Genomic DNA, 23,282 nt, shown 5'->3' on the forward strand with positions numbered 1-23,282 from the left:
GCCACTTCCATCTTTTCCATTTACAGTAAAGCAGGCCAAGGAGAAGATTAGAGTCATGGGCCACTAGAGCAGGAATAGATTTGCTAACAATTGCTACTGTTGGATGTGCCAAGTACTGTGTACTATACCCAAATACATGAATTCTTTCTGTACCAAGTCCTGTGGAAGTCACCTAACTTTTCTTTACATACATCCATTCACGGGGAGCTCACCACCTCTTTCAAGGCATCCCATTTGCTGCTAGACACTTCATACTACAAGAGAGTTCTTTGGTATGTGGAGCTAAAATCTGCCTCCGCATTTAAAATTTAAAAATAAATGCTTGCCCTTGGGAGTAACACAAATAAGTCTAATTCCTCCTCTATCTGTATAAACGGGGCTCATAGTTGCAGATGTCCCCACCAAGGTCACACCTTCACTGAAGGCCGATAGATGGGAATTCAGTAGGCTGAGAATGAAGTTAACAGTTAACTGTCTGACATGCTACATTCAGCCAGCAAGTAGCATCATTAGTATTAACACTGGTCCTTATTAGCCAGCACCATGTGTAGTAACAGGTGAAAGGAGCAGATGAAACTGGGCAAGTAAAAGAGGGCAACCATGTTGCCCTGCAGTGCTGCTGAAGGCCCCAGCCCCCCGACAATGGTCACAATTACGTCTGCTCCTGGCATTTATCCATTCACCAGCTTGCTTAGCAGATAATTACAGAGCACTGCTAGATGTAGAAATAATAGCCACTTTCCTTTTTAAATTTTTATAAAATTTGGGACATATATAATGAGCAGGTGCTCTTGTTTCACCATTCAATCCTATTATAGTTAGTTGTTTGGCAAGGGAAATGGGAGGAGGTATTAAAAAGGCCTAAAGGTGGTCCAGGAAGCCTGTCCTTTTACCCCCATAGCCACGCAGACTGCACTGGGCCCTTGGTCCCTCATTTAGGGTGGTGGTATGTTAGGAGCACGGATAAACTGTGTGGTCTTGGACAAGTCACTTAACTCACCAGTGCCTCTGTTTCCTTATCTATAATAGTACTCAGTACACAGTGATTGTGAGGACTACACGACAAATGCATGCAAAGCAGTTAGAATGCACATGGAACGTGTTGAATAAATGTCAACTGTTGTTCATTTCATTACTTCCCCTTGAAGGATAATTTTGGATATTATTGTAACTTGATTTCACTCAGTAAAAAGGCTCCTCTTCGGTGGCACTAGAGGGGATGGGGAGAGAGGGAGAAGAGCTCACAATATAATTTGCTTCTATCAGAGCCTCCTCCAAGCTGACCCAGTGGGCTGCATGATTCAGTGATCAAGACAAGTCCTACATTCTGGATCTACATTTCTATCATCTTATATTAAAATCATCTCAAAGAATTTGTTGGAGTTATAAAGTAAATATTCAATATTAAATATCCTAATAGGACATTCTATGCACTCAGACCACGGTGTTAAAATTAATGCCACAGGATCATGGGACTTTGAAGAATATTCTGTTTTAGATTTCTTTTTCTAAAGAAATGCCAATCAGAGCTTTTAGTTGCAAACCAAAAAATCGTGTTAGCTATTTAAGCAGAAAAGGAATTGAGCCAGAAAACCAGTTTTTTGTTTTTACCCTGAGGAAGACGGGTCCATAGGAAGGGTGTTCAAATGATGCTAGGGGACCAAAAATTACAACAAATGCCCACTAAATATGCCAATATGGTGAAAATCCTTCAAATATGGACATATGAATAATGAATAATAAGCAAAGGAAAGAATCAATTTCCCACCATATCATGGCATGTGAGACTATTGGAAAAGAAGGTCTTTAATATGTGCAAACTAGGCACATGCATGCACGTGCGCAAACACACACACACAGTGAGACTGAGTAATGTGAATATTCACCAAAATAGTTAACAAAGGCCAGAGACCATAAGTGGATTCCATGAATTCACTAAGTTTGCTTTGAGGCCAGGATCCAGCAGGTCCAGGAATGTGGTTCCAACTATTTCATGGTTGAAAAAGTCCCCAGAGAGGCCAAGTGTCTTAGTCAAGGTCACAAGGAAGTCAAGGGCACAAACCACCCCAAGTGCTTACCATCAGGAATGTAGGAATGCTTGGCCCCTTGAGACAACATTCTCCTTTCTTAGGAAATCTACCTTCTGGAGTAGCTGTATAACAACATGATATATAACACATTGACTTGCCTCTTTGAACGGCTTAACTGTCTTGGTTAGGGTGCAGAATTTGTGCAGAAGCAAGGCATCTGTCATTTTTCACCCTGTGCCATCCCTGGGCAGACTCTGAGGCACCTCGTGGCTGCCAGGTGACCAAGTTCCTATACCCAGATGTCAGGGCACTGCCCAGAAAAGCAGTGTGTGTCAGCAGCACATGGCTTGGTGGCAGCCAGGCGAGACATCAAGGGGATCAATTGACAACAACACCCCAAGTTCAGCAGAAGTTAGTACAAGCATGATGAGAGCAGCGAATGAGCCTGTCCATGCACAACACTCCTATCCGAGCACTTGAGTTTCATGATGACCTTTTCACTGGACTGGTTCTAGGGCAAACCTCAAAGTTCTGAGCTCAGCCTCTGTGAATATGTCATCACATGCACAATAGGAATAAGAATAATTTGAATTCACATAGGAACATTCTCAAAGAAAGCTTCGTCTTACAACTCAACTCTGGGTTGCCAGATGCCAGGGGCTGGTGGAATGGACACCTTCAGTTAAGGCAGCCTCTCTAACGGCATCATAATTCACAGAGAAGGCCAAGTCCACAGCACTGGGGCGCTGCGCCGCATTCAACCAGGTCCTCGTGGGCTGGGCACCTAGATCAGGCGTCCGCCCACCACCTGTTTTTGTAAATACAGTTTCATTGAAACAAACCATGCCCACTTGTTTACGTATGGTCTGTGGCTGCTTTCATGCTATAACAGCACAGCTGAGTAACTGGGACAATGACAGCACATTTGTCAAAGCCGAAAACATTACTGTGGCACTTGACAGAAAAAATCTGCCAACCCTGACCTATATTATAGGAGTTCCAAGACCCTTCATGAAGAAGATTGTAACCTCGCTGAGGTCAGGTTCCTTTCAGAACCTCCCAGAGGACCTTGCACCGTGCTCAGTATACTGTCCAATCAAAGAATCAACTTTTAGAGCAGGAAGGAACTTAGATATCATTTCCTCTAATTCCTTTACTTTAGAGATGAAGGAATGCAAATGACCAATCCAAAATAAGAGAATGGCAGGAAGCAGAGCCCAAAATCAGTCTTCTTCAACTCCATCGTATTGCTCTCAGTGATTCAACAAGCACTTGGTGAGGCGGAATAAAAGGAAATTTATGTATAGATTTATATAGCAATAGTGTCGTTTGTTGAGCATATGGTGTGTGCCAAACACTTTTGTTCTTGGACCTCAACTCTCCATAAAAAGACCTCTGTGTGTGTAAGGAATCAAGAGTAAATGATGGCACACGCTCCTTTGTAGGAAACAACCAGTCACAAGGGAGAAGACCTGTCTGCGATCTGTGACCTTCAGGGACCCATCCTCAACTGGCAGACCCTGTTTGCCTGAGCCCCAATTAGAGAAATCAGCACCAAGCTCAGGGAGCAGAACCATGACATGGGGGCCCTTTGCTTCCACCCCCAGCCTCTTTTCCCAGTTCCTTGTTGCTCCTTTGATGACCATCCTTCCCCTACCTCACAAACCTGTTGTCAACACTGGGTGCATCTGATCAGACCTCACCCCTCCTGGACTGCTGATTGCTCACTGGGAGGTACTCCTTCACGCCAGCGTGATAAGCAACCAGGCATTTGCACTGAGAGCTGTTTATCTCCCACTGGGGAATGAAGGGCGCCTCGCCCTTGCGAGAGTCATTCTTGGCACACAAGTAGGGAAATGTTTTCTGAAGAATATTAGGCCTAGGTGAGCCTCATAGCATGCTTTAAGATGACCTGAAGAGGGAGAAGGGCCAGAAGAGATAGTGTATGGTTTTTTTCTAGCAGTGTCCTTGCCTGGGGTGGAGGGGTTGCCAAGAGGACTCCCGGGACCCTGATGGAGATGGAGAACCCAGCGCTCCTTGTCATGTGCTCCTTCAGGAATCTACGTTGGCAACAGGTTTGTTTGGAGGCTGGGAAGTGATTTCCTGCCCCTTCTCTGCCTGAGCGTAGCTGGGACTCTCAGATCATGTCTCACCCCTGAATTGAACCCCAGGTCCTGCCCAGCCTGTGCTACAAATTCTGCTCATCCCAATACCACGTCCCTTGCCGTGAGCTCCCATAGCCCCTGCTTGCCCTGGGGCCATGGTCCCTCCATGACCAGCGGCTGCCCTGCACCCCCAGCCCCACCCCTAGGCTGCAGGTTCTGCCCTGGCTCCGACTGGGCCTGCCTTGTGCCCTGCCTTATTCCTTCACTGGGTCCAGGACTGGCACCTGGTAGGCCTCAATAAGCAGCTGCTACATGGAAAATTTTCAAGAATAGAAAATTCTGACTTTAATTTTGTTATTTTTTATCATTTATTCACATTAAAATATGTGGCTTTGAAATCAGTCAGACCCGCGTTTGAATCCCAACTCTGCCACTTTACATGGGATCCCAAACAAACGACTTAACTTTTCTGTTTTACAGATTTCCCAATATACCTACCCCACTGCATCATTGTAAAGGATTGGAGGCACTGAACTAAGTACCCAGCACAATGTCTACTGCATAGTAGATGCTCAATAAATTGCATGTAGTGCAGTGCCTTCCACAGTTTTGCTACTTCTGACCATGGCATGTGTCTCTCAGAGTGACTTAAAAAGGGCCTACCACTAGGGAGGCTGGGTGCCCAAGGACTGGACTGTAGCCAATGGCTCTACTTTCAAACCCGACTTTATTTTGCTGTGTGGCATTATAATGTCTTAACCTCTCTGAAACTCAATGTCCCAGAGGGCAAAAAAGTCACTTCAGACTTCTCAGAATCTGCTGGAATCCCATGAATCCTCCATGAAATCTACTGAATTCCACAAATAACATTGTCATAGTTCTTTTAATTTATTATTATTAGTCAATCTTACAGTGCCCTGGAAAGTTGCTTATGTATCTTTTTTATTGTGGGACCTTACCATCTCTTCTTTCTGCCTTCTGACCTGATAAAGACCTGGCTAAAGTGTCATTTGGAGCCACTGAGTGATGTGTAGCCCCTCAAGGATAACTTACGTTTTATAAAGGACTTCAGGACATTCCTTAAATCATAGGGGTCAATCGAATGATGAGAATCTATGCCTCTGTGGCAAGTCTTTAAAGGAGACTTGGGAGCAGGTGGATCAGTAGATTAGACAGCTCTAACCTACCCTAGGTGGTAGTTGACTGGTATAGAGATCTGACCTTGACCTTGAACTATTCATTGTGATCTCTGGAAACTTATGGCAAAGCCTTGATCATCCTACTCTGGCCAGCCACTAATAAATGCCTCCTGCTTCAGCATTCATCACTTTATTTTCATAAGCTGGGAGGGCCTAAGGAAATTAAGGCAGCAGAAAGCAGAATTTAGGAGCAAGATCTTGAAGCCAGGAGCCTGGGTTTGAACCTGGTGCTACCACGCCCTGGCTCTGTGGCCTTGATCAAGGGACTTAACCTCACTAAGATTTAGTTTCCTCATCTGTAAACTGGAAATAATAATAGGACCTAGTCCACAGAGTTCAAGGAGGTAATGTACATGATACGCTCAGAATGGAGCCTGGCACAGCCACTGCTATTATTATTTGGCTTCCAAACTGATTTTGTGACTTCTGAAAATGGAGAAACCAAAGAGTTCTTCAAATGAGGACTGGTTCTGCTCTGTGAGTCACTTTATTTCCTCCTTCTCTCTCCCACTTTTTTCTCTCCTGCCATCCCCACAATCTCTTTCCCAACATTTTGCACTTCCAATGGATTTTACTTTGCGGATGGGGATGAACAACTGCATAAAGAAAGAGGCCCATGACTGTTTTAATAATTCCATAGACTGAGGAACAGATTGCAAGGTCAAGGACAAATATTTAAGATTAATGAAATATTATGGGGAAGCAGATTTAGCTCAATTGATAGAGCATCTGCCTACCACATGGAAGGTCCAGGGTTCAAATTCAGGGTCTCCTGACCCATGTAGTGAGCTGGCCCACGCTCAGCTACTGCGTGCAAGGAGTGCTGTGCCACGCAGGGGTGTCCCACGCACATGGAGTGCACCCTGTAAGGAGAACCGCCCCATGCAAAAAAAGTGCAGCCTGCCCAGGAGCTGATGCAGCAAGATGACGCAACAAAAAGAGATACAGATTCCTGGTGCCACTGACAAGAATACAAGTGGACGCAGAAGAACACACAGCAAATGGACACAGAGAGCAGACAACTGGAGGGAGGAGGAGAATAAATAAATAAATCTTAAAAAAAAAAGAAATACTATGTACACTGGGCGTGGGGTGACCCAAGTGACCCCACATGCTTCTCAGGGTGCTTTTAGCTTCACCCTGGGACTCACTTGTTTGGGTTCAGGATATTACCACAGGTCCTTGGTCAGGTTATAGGCAGTGCTTCCCTAATGGGATGTGTATAACCTGGGGCACTGGTTCAAAATAGAAATGGCTGGGAACCCCTCTCCTGAAGAGTCTGATTCATAAGCTTGGGCTGGAATCTGGAAAGTATCCCATGTGGTTCTTGTGACCGTGCAAGGCTGGGAAACCCTGTTCCAGTGGAGAAGGCTGAGTTCTGGAGTCAAGACCTACCAGTTCTTCTCTAAGCATGTAGAAAAGAACACAGGATACAGTCCCTGTCAAGTCATCTTATTTGTGACAAGGGTTAAATCTCTTGCTTTCTCACAGAGGAACTACATGAAGATAAAATCAGACAGCAGGCTCAAAAATACTTCCAAACCTTAAATACTGCTTGGACTTTGAAGGAACTAATGGGGGAACTAGTGGGAGTTGGGGAATAAGGTTGGAAAAGATATGTAGGCTACTTTTGGTGTCCTCAAAATCAGATTGAGGCTGTTGAACTTGATCTAACAAGTAGAGGAGTGGGTGTGATAAGAGAATATTAACATTAAGTTAATGGTATAGAGCATGGTAGACTGGAGGAGAAAGAGACTGCAGGCAGGATGACATCTTAGGGGTTGATGAGGTGATGTAGCGGTAGATAATAGAAAATAATTTAATTTTTATGATAGAGTCTGAATGGCTTGTTGCAGCCAAACTGCTCTCCCCTTTTCCTAGAAATACAGCTAGAAGACACCTCCCAGACTCCTTTGCAGAGGAATGACCATGTAACTGAGTTATGGACTATGGAAAGTGGGGACCATGCAAACTTCCCAGATGACCCTCCACCCTCCACCCTCAGTCCCTCAGCCTGTGCTGGCTGATGGCAGCGACAACTCTGCAGCCCCAGTGGGATGCAAGTTGGAAGTAGGCTTAGTGGGCAAGACCGCTCACCAAGCCCTTGTGTTCAACTGTTATGGGGACAGGATGATGGGGTTGTTCCAGCAGTTGACTTACAATGCGCTACATTGTCTGAACAGTGAAAAATCTAGTTTCCAAATGTGGTTCAAGTTTCTTGTCTTATTTGACCATCACAATAATCTTGAATTGAGCTGAATTCCCAAGACACTGTGAATCCTGGATTTTATAATTTGACTATAAAATGTGAAAATGGATAAAAGACAGGTGAGATCCACCCCACCCCACCTCCAGTGTTCACTAGGTGTTGGCTTCCCGTATGCTCACTGTCAGCATTAGGAAGCAGGAGAGTGCCCTAGTGCAGAAAGTTGCCTTGGGTTCAATCAGGAAACCTATATCTGTTGCCATGACAACCTCCCAACTTGGATTTTCTAAGTGACAACAACTGGGACATGGTTTTCACTTCCTCTTCATTCTAGGTAATGGGCTCCCAGTTGGACTACATTCACTGCACACCCTCCCCTCCTTCACCTTTTGTGTTATTTCTTCAGTCTGACACTTGTTTCTTTTCCCTTTAGCCATAAAATAGTGATAAACAGAAGTCGAAAACATCACCTTAAGGTCCACAGATGTTGATACAGTATGTAGGGTAACCAGCACCAAACTTTGACACACCATCATCATGTGTGTGACCCGAGGTGTACTGCAAAGACCTCTCACTTTAAAACACGTCTCCGCCAATGCAACAAGGACACAAACATCTTTAGATAAGAAAGCTCTTCCCTCTTTTGTAAAGTATAATTGCTCCACAAGCAGGCAGCAGCTCATGCAACCTCTACTATGTAAATAAAAGTTCAAATCTTTCAGCTTGCCATCAAAGGTGCTGCTTGATTCCACCCTAACTTACATTTGCATCCTCCTTCCTGACATCCCTTCACACCTTCTTTGCAGCAGCCCAGCAGAACATTTAGTTCTTACAGGGCATGTCCTAACATTTCTTGCCTCTGAGCCGTCCGTAGCTCCCTTTGTCTGGGACATTAACATTTAATTTCTGCCTCTGATTGCGTCTTCATCTCCTTGCTAATTCCTTCTCAAATGGGCATTTCCTAAAACCACATCCTTATCTCTTTACTCCTTTTCCATGCTCCCTCCTCCATGGAACTGCTTCTTCAACTGAAACTAAGTAGATCCACAGTCTTAGTCCTGACCTTAGGGTGTGATTCTACTACAGTCTTCTTTTCAGTTCTAATTCTCAAGTACTCTTACTAGAGAATCTGTACTTGATTGGCCTTCTATCACCTCAAATGAAACACTTCTAATGCTAATAGTGATAGAATACTATTCTCATTAATAACTACTCCCTTTTTTTTTTTTAAGATTTATTTATTTATTTCTTTTGCCTAATTCTAACATGATCCCAGGAGACATGATCATAATAGCAACAGCAAAAACAGCAGCAGCTCATATTTTATCTCACTTCTCTCCCTTAAATCAATATAAAATATATCCCAAAAGGTCAGATTATAAATGTATCTGATAAGAGGGAATCAGAGTGGATGACTTCTTAGAGCTTTTTCCAGATCATAAATTCTGTGATTTTACAGTTCTTCATCCCATTGTAAAGAAGAGGAAATGTGGTTTTATAGGAAGTCCTGTAACCAGCATGTGGCAGAGCTGGACCTAGAATCCAGTCTTCTTACTTTGAGATCTTCCCATCACATCATGAAACCCAGTACATGAACCTTTCTAAACATGGACATCATCAAGCCTCTACCCTGTTTAGAAACTCCTAGCTACTCCCTGTTACTTACGAGGGAGCAGAAACCACTTACCACCACTCAAGAATCTTTCCTATGATCTGTTGGTTTGTTTGTTTGCTTCTGTCTTATTTCCAGCAGTGCCCCTCCATATACCATTCATTTTTGTCAATCCTGTACATCCACTGGGCTCTGAACATCCTCATCTCCCTCCTGTTGCAGGATCTGATGTGGTCACCCACTCCTGACCATGGCTGTGAATACGAGCATGTCCAAGGCATGAGTCAGGGTCCACCTCCCCCAAACTGGCCTGGAGACCTCATTTGGCCCACACTGGTTCATTTTCACCCCTCCTCTCCTCTCCTATCACTAAGGTAGCACTGATGCTATCTTGCATTTTCACTTCTCACCTACAGGCTCATGGAGTGCTGAGACCCCATCTTCTTCTTTCATCACTCCACTTCTGATTTCACAGTGTCTACCACAGAATAGTTGCTCTCTTACTAATTATTTAATTGGTTGATTGATTGTATTTAATCCCCTAACTCCCTATGTTCTTTATCTCACAAATATACCCTTCATTCTTAGCTTTTAAAATTACTTGTCACTCCTACGTCATTAAAAAAAATTGCAAAGAAAGGAAAACAAATTATCAAAGACAGGCCAAAAGCATTCCTTTCCTCCCCTTTTCTGGTTTATTTGTGGTTGCTCTGGAGAGATTCATGTTAATAAGCATATCTGCCTCAGCCTCCTCCACCCCATGAAATGCATGCTTTAGTGGGGACTGGACTTCCTCTTGACCTTGAATGCCCCACTGAGAAATTCTCCACTACTTGTCCATGGTCTGGCCAGTGGTTCTCAGTCTTTGGTGAACCTCAGAATCACCCAGGGTTGCTTTGCAAGGCTACAGATGTGTGGTCCTCACCAAGACCTCCTGAATCTGAATCTCTGGGGTCAGGGTCTGGGCAAGTACATGGTGAAGAAGCTTATCAGTGACTCTTTCGTACTCCAAAGGCTGAGAACCAATGACCTCACCATTGTTCACAACTGAGTGCAACAATAAATATAATTCAAATAATCTTCCAATGCTAACAGCGTTAGCATCTACTTCTAGAAGTTAACAACTCCATTTCTTCTTTCCATGAAGAATTCATTTCAGTTTTGACAGCAGAATATATATCTTATTTACACTTAAAGAATTTCCCATTTTAGAACTAAGATACTCCCTGAAGGGAAAGAAAAGTTTCCAAAGCAGATTCTTGCTGAGGGAATTGGCAGAGAAATCTCCCTGAGAGAGGGAATCCCTCAAAATGCAAGCCACGGGTGGAGAGAGCCCTGGTACCGCACTCACCCTCGGGAAACCCATGTTTACCTACTTGGCTCCTTCACTAGTTCTAGTTCTCCACCCTCAGTGATGAAGGTAATTGAGGATGTCTCCTGGATGACAAGAAAGAGACCATACGTTGAGAGCCTACTTTGTACCAGGTACTTTCCCTATAACGCAGATAGGTAATACCTGTTAGGTGTATGTGCATGCTTTGTGTGAAAGCAAGTATCATGATGCAGATCTGGCTGGGAAGGTGGTGAGAAAATTTGCAGAGAGAAACCAGGGGTCCTCTTGGAGCCAACAGACCTAGACTACAGGGAGCATCCTCTCTCCAAGGGCTAAAATTATAGGCCCCTTTCAGGTAAGTCTGGAGGCCTTGCCCAGTGCCAGCAATAGGAAAAGGGAATGAAGTCCCTGAAATAACAAGGCCATAGGGCTAAAAGGGGAGGGACCAGGGCAGCACACCGAGGATGTGATGCACCCTGGCCCAGCCATCTGGGGGTCTTGGAGAAGCAGCTACGGGAGCTCCTTTGAGTGAGGGAGCAGCTGACAGGAAGCATCAACCTCCCCTGTGCCTGCAGGAACCCAGCAGCAGGTCAGGGATCTGCACCAGCCCCACTGTCGGGCCCAACCTCATCACTTCAGACGGGGGCCTCTGGTGGTCTCTGCTTGTGACACAGCAGCCCAGTCAGAGACAACAGGTCCTAGGGATGACTGCACTGTTCTCCTGTTCCGATTGTTCTGAGTCCTGGCCCCAGCAACAGGGCAGGTGCAGACAGGACTGAGTCACTGGACACCTTAAGGAAGGGTACCCCAAGAGTTCTCACTAATTGTGCCGTAAGGGGCCAGCAGAGGATTCTTTATTTATATCTCAGATTCACACAGAGCTTGTTCAATGCTCATGGTAACACTATGAAATATGGGCTGCCCCTATTAGCATGACACTGATCAGAAATCTGTGGCCCAGAGAGATCAAGCAGCCTGCCCTGGCCCACACAGCAGGGAATACAGGGCTTTGCCGAAGGCTACACTCATCCAGCATGCCTCCTGCCTTCACTCACATGGGCCCAGCGCATGTTAATCCAAAGAGAACCAGCAAGGAAAAGGTTTAGTCCTCACTGACTTTTAAAATGGACAACTCTTTGCCCTGGGTGTTGAGAACCAACAAACATCCAGAGAAACAGCACCAGCCAGCAGGGAGGCAAGAGCTCGGACCACCAAGCACGGGCGTTGGCATCTGTGGCCCCTCAGCCGTCATTCCCGCCACCTTGCCAAGGTGCCTGCAATGTGCCTCGTCTGACATTTTGTTCCTAGCATTCCCTGGCATAGCAGGGCAGATGAATTTATGTATTGGATTCTTTACCACAGATCAAAGCCTGGAGGCAGTGGGAAAGAAAAATGGAAGGAAAGGAACTTCAAAATCCGTAGGAGCGCTTGTTCAGGGGAGCTGCCAAGACGCCCAGGAGGCCAGTGGGCAGCCCGGGGGCCTGACGGAGAACACCACGAGATTCCATCCGGCCTGTGTCTAATCAGATGGCCTCACCGCAGGTCACCGTGACTTGACTTCAGCTCCTTGCACCCCTGTCAGAGCTTTCCGGGCTGCTCGGTACGTGAAATGACTGGTCATTTCCATCAAACAGCAGGACTCCCTTTTATTTCCCCCACACTGAACTGATGGTTATTTGGCGAGACCAGCCCCATGACCTGATTGTTCTGGAGTCCCTGTCAGCATCTTGTTAACTGCGCTGACTTCGTGCAGGTGCTCTACCAACGACAGTCCTGGCTGCGACACCGCAAGGCCGTGGGAACTTCTGGACATGAATCCACACGAGCAAGGCCACCCACTTCAGCTGACTCTCATTGTGACTCAGTGGCTCTGGACCAAGGCGGCATGCTGGAATCACCCAGGTGCAGGATAACAATGCTCTCTGGGTGCTACCCACAGAGACCCTGATGCACTTGGCCTGGGGAGCAGCCAGGTGTCAGGAGTTGTAAAACTTCCCAGACGATGGGACTCTGTAGCCAAGGTCAAGAACAACTGGTTTCTGTAGAAACCCACACCCCTGGCCCCAAAAGACATTTGTAGCTAATTTGTCCACCACGGTCACTTGTCCCTTGACTTCTGTTGTCTAGAGGTTGGACTGGAGGAGGAGGCAACATAGATGGGAGGGGAATCTGGATCTGACACACTCAGTATATCCTGTGTTTGTCTTTCAAAACCACTTTCTGTTTGGCTTTATTTCCTTGCTCTTTTTCCTTTCAGTAAACTGCACTCATTGCCATTATCGTTTCTCTAACCTGCTGTCCTCCGTTCATGATCAAAGTCCGAACTGCATATGGCCTCATTTACTCTCAAAACATTTCTGTGAGTAAGGAAGGAGCCAGGCCTTTGTTCCCTAAGACATGGCATGGACATGCAGATCCAGAAAGTTCCATCTGCCCTGGAACTCATATCACATGGAAGTCAACGGCTTTATAGCATAGCAATCTTCAGTCTACAAACTGCTTTCTCCTAAATGCTCCCAAGGAATCCTCACAGCAAGTCTGTGAAGACAGTATTTTCATAACTGGAGTGACCATGTGTCCTGATTTGCCCCAAAGAATCCTGGTTTTACAGCTGTTGTGGTTAATTATTGGTAGCACTCCCCTTTCTCTCCCAATGTGCCTTGGTTCAGACAATAAATTATCGGTCACCCTATTTATAATTAAACTCCTGTTTTCAATAGGGGGCTATTGAGGCTCGTAGAAGTTCATTTGTTCAGAGTCATTCAGTTAATTAGAGGCAACAGCAAGACTCAAATTCAGGCCTTGTGTCTCCAAATCTTTGCCCCATCCACAGGGTAGCATAGAACACTAGAATCAGAGCTGATTTAATCCAACCCTGCTTATTATGGATGAAGTAACTAAAAAAGGTGGGGAAATAATCTCTTACAAGTCACTATCAGAACGTAATATTCCCTGGAGGGCAACAGCGTGGAGTGCAGAGCAAGAACGGGCATAGTTTCCATGAACACATGAGCACAAATGGATTAGTAAAGTATAAATAGTGGTCAGCTTCGACAGTGCTTGTGAGTCTAACATGGCAAAATTAGGTATGAGAGTATTTGGAAAGGAGCAAGAAATTTAGATTCTAAAAGACTAGATTTGAGGACTGCATCTTAGTATTATTTGCTGCCAACCTCTGGGCATTTAACGTACCCTCTCTGAGCACATGTCTTTGTTCGACCATGAAAGAGGACTGATCATCAATCTTATTTCCCTGAGCAAATTGCAGCTTGCCAAGTGCTTTGACACCATCAAGTCTCATGCTGGGTTTATTTGTTTTCTCCATTTTTCACGTGCATGAACCAATGTTCATGAACAAGGATGCTGAGCATCAAATGAGATAAGGTATTTGAAAGTGCTTCATAAATTCTAAAATGCTGCCATTTATTAGGAGGAGGAGGAGCAGTAATAGATAATGATTATCAATGGATGAGGGAGGGACACACATGACCTTGAAAATCCCTGAATGGCCAAGGTTTAGAATGTCAAGTCAGAGCCCCATGATGGGCAGGCTGGGAGGCGGTCTCTCTCTGGGGCATTAAAGAGATCCCCCACAATCATGACTGACTGGGTGGGGTCTGCCCTACCAGGGATGCTTGATCAAAGCCAACCTGCCCTACCCTGAAGAAAGCACTCAGGTACCTGACACCTTCAACAGAAGACTTTTCTTTGAATGGGAATCACATAGCTTAAAAAGACATCAAACTTTGGAAAAGCCTGATTCCATACATCAGAACGTTACTCCCCTAAAATGAAACAGTTCAAGGCTTGGGCAGTGTCTTTATTTCACAATATTTCCAGCCTTTGTTCATCCTCATAAATGATAACTAACCAGAAGTTTCTGAGCTGGCCGTGAAAGCTTTCCCTGCTCTCACAGATTGCTTTCCTTTAGGAATAAAACAAATTAGAACTCAAGCACTTTAGAATTATTTGGGGGCATTGGAGACCGCACAGGGAGCTTTTTATACAAATTGAGAAAACCTCAAAGCTGCCAACATGAAACTCCAAAGGTGCAGGTAGAGTTGGTCTTCCAACCTAGTAAAGGGGCGAAGGGCTCCTTTGGCTCTAAAGAGCCAATTTGTGTTTCAAATATCTTTCAGGAAATTGACACCATGAAACTACCTACTCCCAGGGAATCTGAGTAAGTCCTAGAATCGCTTTCTTTAAGAAGGGCAGCAAGACTCATCGCTCTGTTAAGGTTCTCTCTATTCATGCCCTAGACCTGAGGCCTGGATGTGGGGGTTCAGGGCACCCCTGTAGGGCCCCTAGAAGATTGCGGGGGTAGGGGGAGGAGCAAGAGAATGGATCCTCTCCTCTTTATTACCTGTGTCTGCCAGAAAACCTGGAAACCCTGCCCTGAGGGTTCTGAGGGTTCCCAGAAACTAAATGAGGGCAACCAAGGCCCCAGGGAGAGGGAAGAAAGTGTCACTAAATGACCAATATAATTTCTATGGATAAGTCTGAAAAAATATCAGAGAAATTTAAACTCTTGGAGTAACTGGGCCAACTGGGACAGATCACTTCCCAAGTGTGAAACAAGTCAGTTTGACTTTATATTTTTTTGTGATCAGAAGGTACCAAATACCACAAGGTTGTTATCAAGGTTTATCTAGACCTTATAATACTTGCATAATCTCTGTATTAATTTAACTTGCCTGTAGATAAGGATTTTTTGGGTAAAATAACATCTGTGTTCCAGGGAATATATGCATTTTAAATTCAGCCAGGAGGCCCGGGACAGGCACTGAGCATGCTTTCTTCTGATACCTGCATATTTCTAAGGAAACTTGCAGTCTAAGGGTTTTTACCCACTTTGTGAAAGGTCTCAGCGTACCAGTAGCCTTCAGACTTCCCCCCTCCCACGAGTCCTGGGGACTCATTCTGTACAGTCCTGCAAGCAACTCTCCTGTGGCCTCAGGTTTCCCAGCTTCTGCTGTGTCGCCAACGGCACCAAGCACTGATCAAATGTTTCTTTCTCATTACATCAGCAGACAGAAAACAGCTACCTAGGCCTCCATCCTCCCTCCCACGGGTTGCAAATGAAGTACAGCTGCTTTGACTTAGGCTATTTCTCCCCAGGGAGCAAGGCGACTTAATTAAATTTTGCACTGTGCCCCTTCACCCAACTCTGGCCCAAGGTGACTGGGCAGTTTCCCTATTACCAAACCCTTAGCACTTGCTGATACTACCCCGCATAATTATAATCCTGACAATAATAATAATGTAAGGGAAGGAGTATTTATTTTCTGCCTGGCAGATCACAAAACAAGAAGTCACCTTCATTTCCTTTGCTTTTATTTTAGTAGCTCTGAGTTAAAGAAAGGAGATTTTAAGAAATAAGTTCTTTCTGTTTTGCCAGAAATAATTGCATCCCCACAGCCAACCCCTTTTACAAGAAAGGTTCCAGGGTGTTCCCGACATCGCCTTACACTGTTTGACTAACTGTGGACCAACTCTTCCAGAACAAGCCAGCCACCTGCCAGATTGCACCTGACTCCACTCCGGCCGAGAGCCCCAAGGCGAGGCGCTGGCTTGCGGAGAGGCCGCCCAGGGGACCGCGAGAGCCCCGGGTCGCCCTACCTGGGGAGGATCCAGCGTCCCAGGGCAGTCGGCGCCCTCGGCACGTGAGCCCTGCTGGAGACGCGGCAGGTGCGCAGCGGGCGCCCGGGCGCCGACCTACCTTCACAAAGAGCTCGATCTCCGGGTCCCTGTCGTCTCCGTTAGCCGTCGCCGAATCCGTCATGCCGAAGGCGCCCGGGGCCACCGTCCCGGGGCGAGGGGGCGCCACCTCGGCGGCGCGCGGGCCCGCGCTCTGCGCTCCTGCTCCTGCCCCCCGCAGCTCCTCGGCAGGGCGGTGTTTAACTTGGGTGGTTGTTTTAAACCATCTACTTCTCGAGCTGGGCAAGCAGTGGCTGAGAGATCAGTGCCCCCCCGGTGATCACAGGAAAAAGAAAGAAGCCAGAAGGAGACGGGCGACGGGGAAAGAAGGGTTCAGGGATGGCAGCAGGTCCTGGGAGCAACAAGTGCCGGGCGGCCCGGAGTGTCAGAGGATCCGCTCCTGTCAGCGATCCCGCCGCGGCCGCCAACGCGCCCAAAATAGCCGGCGGCGGGGCGGGGTCAGCCCGCGGGGGCAGAGACTCCAGCCCCGCGAGCGCTGCGCCCCGCGCCCGCCCCGCCCCGCAGGCCCCGGGCTGCCACCGAGGCCAAGAGCGTGTCCTGGGGGGACAGAAAGAGAAGGCGCGAGAGAGCGAGAACGGGGTGGGGAAGGGAAGGGCAAGTTGAACGTTTCTTTAAGGAAGCGCTAACTCCTCCAAGTTACCCTACTATCAGCGTTACCCACTGGAAAGGCCTCTTCCTCCGGTAGCGATTCTCAGAATGGGGAGGAGCTGTGGCGAGCAAGGGAAAGAAGGACCCCGAAAAGGACATTTACCCCAGTCGTGCTGGGTCGGGGGCGGGGGAGGAAGATGCAGGGCGGTGGTGAGTGAGCGAGAGCGGTGAGCCAGCCACGTCAGGTGCAGCCGGCGCCAAGGCGCTGCTCTTTTCACCTTCTGGGTTTCTTTTTCCTTCCCTTTCCTTTTACTCTTCTTTTGCCATCTATTCTTTTCCTTTTCAGTTATTTCTTCATGTCCGTTATCTCTTTTTTTTTCTTTTTTAAACGAAGCATGGCATACAAAAAAGTGCACATATCAGAAGTGTAGAGTTGAATGAATTTTCGAAATCTGAAACCACCTTTGTAACCAGCAGGAGAAGCAGCAGAAGCCCTCTCCCATGGTCACCTCCCTCCCCACCCCCCACACATCCAGGGCAACCTTTATCGTGGCTTCTAACAGCACGAATTAGTTTTGTGTGGAATCTTGCAGGATGTACTCCTCGGTGACTGGCTTTTTGAGTCGCCATTATATTTGTGAGGTTCACCCATTCTGCTGTGTATGGTTGTAGCTCATCTATTTTCCTTGCCAAAATGCAGTAATCCACTCTTCTGTTGATGGACATTTCCACAATTTCCAGTTAATGACAAGTATGACTACTGCTGCTATGCACCATCTATCTATATAGCCACCTACCTACGTATCTGCCTAGCTAATCAAACATCGTTTGGTGAACACATGGACATTTTTCTGTTAGATATCTGCATAGGTGTGGAACTGCTGGATCATAAAATAGGAGAATGTTCTTTTTTAGTAGATACTGCAAAATGGTTTTCCAAAATGGTCGTACCCATTTAGAGTCAAACCTGTTATTTATTTTAAAAATAGGTACTAAGAATTTTGCAATTGGAATCTGAATAACTTCTCCTTGTTTTTCTTTGCCTTTTATTTATTCTTATTTGTACTCTGTTGTACCTTACTTACAAAACAATAAATTATATATTTGTTTCACAGCTTTATAGGAAAAAAATAACCACTTAATAAGAAAGATAGGCGGCGGACTTGGCCCAGTGGTTAGGGTGTCCGCCTACCACATGGGAGGTCCACGGTTCAAACCCCGGGCCTTCTTGACCCTTGTGGAGCTGGCCCACGGGCAAAGGAGTTCCGTGCCACACAGGGGTGTCCCCTGCGTAGGGGAACCTCATGCGCAAGGAGTGCGCCTCATAAGGAGAGCCACCCAGCACAAAAGAAAGTGCAGCCTGCCCAAGAATGGCGCCACACACACGGAGAGCTGACACAAGATGACGGCAACAAAAAAAGATACACAGATTCCCATGCCGCTGACAACAACAGAAGTGGACAAAGAAGAAGACGCAGCAAATAGACACAGAGAACAGACAACTGGGGTGGGGGGGGGGGGAAGGGGAGAGAAATAAATAAATCTTTAAAAAAAAAAGAAAGATAAATAACAGTACTTATAACGTGCTAGGCAAAAACGCTAAACACTTTACATATCTTAGCTCATTTAATCTTTACAAATAGTGTTGTATCCCAGTTTCACAGGTGGGAAAACTGAGGCATAGAGTATTTATGTAACTTGCTTCTAGTCATCCAGTTAGAATCAGACAGACTTTGTGATCTCAACCATTCTAACTGCCTCACTCAAATATAATGTACCCTGTGTAAGTTAGTTTAGGGGAAACAAAGGCACAGCCCTGGTCTTAATGGAGATTAAGATGCATTTCAGAGCAATAGTCACAGGAAAACTAAGGATGCCATAATAATTGGACAGATGGAGGGATTGTATGAGTTAGCATGTAGAGAGATGATTTACTGTGTCAGAGTAGGTAGGCGCAAAGTCTTCTCAGACTTTCAGCATTTCTGCTGAATCTCTCTGAATTGTCAGGTATATAATAGGCAGAGAAGGCAAACTATCCTGACTACCTTTTATGGCAGGCTGTTTCCCTGCAGACCCCAAGTGCAAATGTTACCTTCTTCCCTGTACTAAAGAAAGCTGTCATCAAACCCAATTTGCAACCCTCAGAGCACACTATAATTTAATCAAGGTGAGGTTTAATTGCTCTCCTCCTTGGTTACATCACCAAAGCCTTTAGAGAAACAGTCACCTTCACAATTGTCACTCTGAGACAATGACTACATACTACAGGGAAGTACCAAGGTTGCAGAGGGAGAATGATGCCTTCACTGGGCATTGCATAGACTCATCACTTCCTTGCACTGACTCCAAAATATACAGTGGGGAGTGTGAACAACATTTGCAATAGGAATGTGGCAGAGGTCAAGAAAATTCTGTGCATAAAATGCTTTTGTCTTTTATTTTTTAAGTGAAAAACGTTTTACAAATGTGATCATTTTCTTGGCTATAGCCAAACAATGTGTGCTATCACCTCTACATTCCTTAATCCAAAACCTGATGGTATTAACTTTCATTTCATCTTCCCCAGATATCTAGTATTTACTGGAAAATGAGACAATTCCATTTTAACCAAAAATCTCATGTCACAGAGGGAAAAAAAAGTCTGCTTTGGTTACCAAATACTCCTATGCATGTTTCTAGTTTTTATTTCCATGTTCTGCTTTACTTCAAGAAAAAAGACTTCATTTTGTAACCTTTACTGTCAAAGCATAATTGGTTAGACTTAAGTCCATACTCCCTGTACATGGACTGTGCTTCTAATTTCAGCCCATAGTTTCACAAATGTGATGCAAGTTTTAGAGAAATCTTTACCAGAAAGACACTTGAAAAGCATATTGTGTGCTCATTTCAACAGCACATTTACTAAAACTGGAACAATACATAGAAGTTGAGTGTGGCTTCTCTGAAAGTACAGCATGCAAATACATGTAGCAATCCATATTTTTGTATGACTATTGAAAGCAAAAATTGTAACATTGCATGATGGCCTTTTCAATATATCCAGATATAATACATATGACAACTTCAATATAAAGTATGAAGGTAAAGGAACTTCTATAGTTGCTAGGTTGGAATGGTAAACTATAAACTCTAAGTAGACTGAAAAATGTTAGGTATGAATATTAGAGCAATAACCATAAAACCTATACAAAGATATATGGTATGGTCAAAAAGTCAATAAATAAATTAAAATGGAACAATAAAACATTTCAAATCTAAAAGAGGAAAGAATAGGGGAAAGAGGGAGAAAGGAAAACAAACAATAAAATAGTACACCTAAATACAACCATATCAATACTTAGAATAAATAAAATGGTCTAAACATTCCAACTACAGTTCTTTTTTTTTAATATTTATTTATTTTATTTATTCCCCACCCCTCCTTCTGCCCTGCTGTTTTTACTGTCTGTGTTGTCTTATCTTCTCATCTTTCTCTTCTAGGATTCACCAGGATTTGATCCTGGAGACCTCTGACGGGGAGAGAAGTTCCCTGTCAATTGTGCCTCCTCAGTTCCTTAAACATTCCAATTAAAAGACAGAGATGGATTGGATAAAAAACAAGACCAAACTGTGCATTGTTATGGAATTGCACTTCAAACATAATGATGTAGATACATTAAAAAGATATAAAATATATGTCATGCAAACATTAATCAATAGAAAACTAGTAGTTATGTTAATATCAAAGTAGACTTCAGAACAAGGAAAATTATCAGGGATAGAGAGGGATATTACATAATAAAAAAAGAGTCAACTCACCCAAGAAGACATTGATCCTAAATGTACTATAGCACTTCAAAATATATGAAGCAAAAACTGGTGGAACTGATGGAACCAAAGAGAGGAAGAGATAAATCCACAATTATGGTTGGAAACTTCAGCACCCCTCTCTTATTATTCAATAGCAGAAATAGACAAAATACCAGCAAGGGTATGGAAGACCTAGACAACACTATCAACTGAGTTGGACTAATTAACATACATAAGGATACCCTACCCAACAATAGCAGAAAACATTCTTTTCAAGTATACATGTGATAGTCACCAAGATAGACCACACTTTGGTTCACAAAACAATATTAAGTTTGAAAGAATTGATATTATGCAAAGTATGTTTCCTAACCATAATGGAATCAAACTAGGTCAATAAAATAAATATGTTTAGAAACTCACTAGTTTAAACAGTCCATTGGTCAACAAGGAAGTCTCAAGGGAAGTTAGAAAATATTTTAAACTCAATGAAAATGAAAATACAACTTACCAAATTTGTGGGGTTCAGCTAACCCAGCATTTAGAAGGGAATTTATAGCAGAAAATGTTTATATTAAAAAGAAGAAAGGTCTTGAATTAATAATCTAAGCTTCCACCTTAAGAAACTAGAAAAAGAAAAGTAACAAAGCCCAAAGCAAGTACCATAGGTGATATACCAATGGTAAATACGTACATGAAAAGATTCTCAACATCATGATTCAGTAGAAAATGCAAATTAAAAGAAAGTTGCCACTATATTTCTACTAGAATGGTTAAAAGAAAAATGTCAATTCCAAGTCCTGGTAAGAATGCACAGCAGCTGGACTCTCATCCATTGCTTTTTGGGAATGCAAAATTGTGTATTCATTCTAGAAAACAGTTTGGAAATCTCATATAAAGTTTACCATACACTTACAATACGACCCAGCAGTGTACTCCTGAGCATTCATCTCAAAGAAATGAAAATTTAAATCTTCCTATGAAAACTTGTACATGAATGCTTATAGCAGTATGATCCATAACTGTCCCCAAATGGAAAAAATTCGATGTCCTTCAATAGAGAAATGAGGCGGTGGACTTGACCCAGTGGTTAGGGCGTCCGTCTACCACATGGGAGGTCCGCGGTTCAAACCCCAGGCCTCCTTGACTCTTGGGGAGCTGACCCATGAGCAGCACTGATGGACGCAAGGAGTGCCCTGCCACGCAGGGGTGTCCCCCGCGTAGGGAAGCCCCATGCGCAAGGAGTGCGCCCCGTAAGGAGACCCGCCCAGCAGGAAAGAAAGTGCAGCCTGTGCAGGAATGGTGCCGCACACACGGAGAGCTGACACATCAAGATGACACAACAAAAAGAAACACAGATTCCCGTGCTGCTGACAACAACAGAAGTGGACAAAGAAGAAGATGCAGCAAATAGACACAGAGAACAGACAACCGGGGTGGGGGGGAGGGAAGAGAAATAAAATAAATAAATAAATCTTTAAAAAAAAATAGGGAAATGAACAAAAATCTGTGATAGATCCCTACAATGGTATACCCCTTACCAATAAAAAGGAATGAACTATTAATAGATGCAAAACATAGAAGAATCTCAAATGCATTATGGTAAATGAAAAAAGCCAGTCTTTCAGATACAGTATGATTCCCTTTATATGATATTTTGGAAAAGGCAGAATTATAGGGATGTAAAGTATATCGATGGTTGCCAGGGATTAGGGGTAGGGGATGGTTTAACTACAAAGTGGTGTTTGTTTTTGAGGTGGTGGAACTGTTCTATATCCTGTTTCTGGTGGTAATTACATACTTTATGTATTAAAACATATACTGCTGTATACCAAAAGCATGAACTTTTTGTTTGCAATTTTTTTTAACGATCAAAATGATTTAAATAATTTTTAAAATTGTAAAGGTGCCAGGTTCTATTTCCACATCCCCTTTCCATACATTCTTTGCTTCAAATCCTTAACATCAGACTTCATCTTACCGTTGACTTCAATGGCCTCTAATCCATGAGACCTGGTGCTTCTAATTTTAGCTAAACTTATTTAAAATAAAAAATGAATAAAACAGAAGAATATTAGGCTGAGTTTATATAGGTATGTAACTTTACCTTCAGACATGACAAAAGGACATATATTGTGAAATAATGATAATCCCTATGAATTTTTTAGAAATTCTTACCCTACCAATAACCAGAGTCAAGCACATTATTAGTTACAAGCTCTGACTTTTAAGTACCTAGCAGTACTTATTTGAGTCCACCCCCTCTGTCCAGGATAGCAGATATTTCAATGGCAATTAAACAAGGTTGTCCCATCCCTACATTCTATAGCAAGGGTCTTGCAGACAATTCCAAGGTTCGAGTGGAGGGACCTGGCAGATTCTGATGACAGTTGCAGAAACAATAGTCACTCTGTGTCTTGGTGGGAGGGCCAAGTGGCTGTGGACACAGGGAGGTGAGTACTGGAGGACTCACACACACATGAGGTCACAGGTCAGGCTGTGAGGAGGATTGGGGTGGGTTGGTAGTTCTATCTATTCCTTTGTAAACTAATGTGCCCTTGGGTGTGCCCAACGTTACCTGCAATCTTTGTCCCCACAGCAATCTGCCCATTGGTGCTTAGCAAAGGGAAAGGCCCCAGAATGACTGGACTGAAGCCAGTGTCCTGTCAACAATGATCATTCATCATCCCACTGATTCACTC

The 23,282-nt window shown here is 44.3% G+C and overlaps 1 protein-coding gene and 1 non-coding gene across 3 annotated transcripts in view; one reads left to right on the forward strand and one right to left on the reverse strand.

Moving 5' to 3' along the window:
• Positions 1-23,282, reverse strand: part of CLIC5 (chloride intracellular channel 5) — a 150,626-nt gene that overhangs the window by 78,796 nt on the left and 48,548 nt on the right. Inside the window, exon 1 of one of the 2 annotated variants that reach the window (XM_058306821.2) lies at positions 16,205-16,623. The exons of the other annotated variant lie outside the window; for it this stretch is intronic. Coding sequence (XP_058162804.1) covers positions 16,205-16,267 — 63 coding nt within the window. The 5' untranslated portion in view covers positions 16,268-16,623. Of the gene's footprint in view, positions 1-16,204; positions 16,624-23,282 lie in introns of those variants that run through there. 2 annotated transcript variants of the gene reach the window in all.
• LOC111763150 (U6 spliceosomal RNA) lies at positions 19,669-19,775 on the forward strand. Its single transcript, XR_002796072.2, has one exon. It is a non-coding gene; the product is annotated as a U6 spliceosomal RNA (small nuclear RNA).

Source organism: Dasypus novemcinctus, chromosome 11 (genome assembly GCF_030445035.2).
Source record: "Dasypus novemcinctus isolate mDasNov1 chromosome 11, mDasNov1.1.hap2, whole genome shotgun sequence".
NCBI classification, from domain to species: domain Eukaryota; kingdom Metazoa; phylum Chordata; class Mammalia; order Cingulata; family Dasypodidae; genus Dasypus; species Dasypus novemcinctus.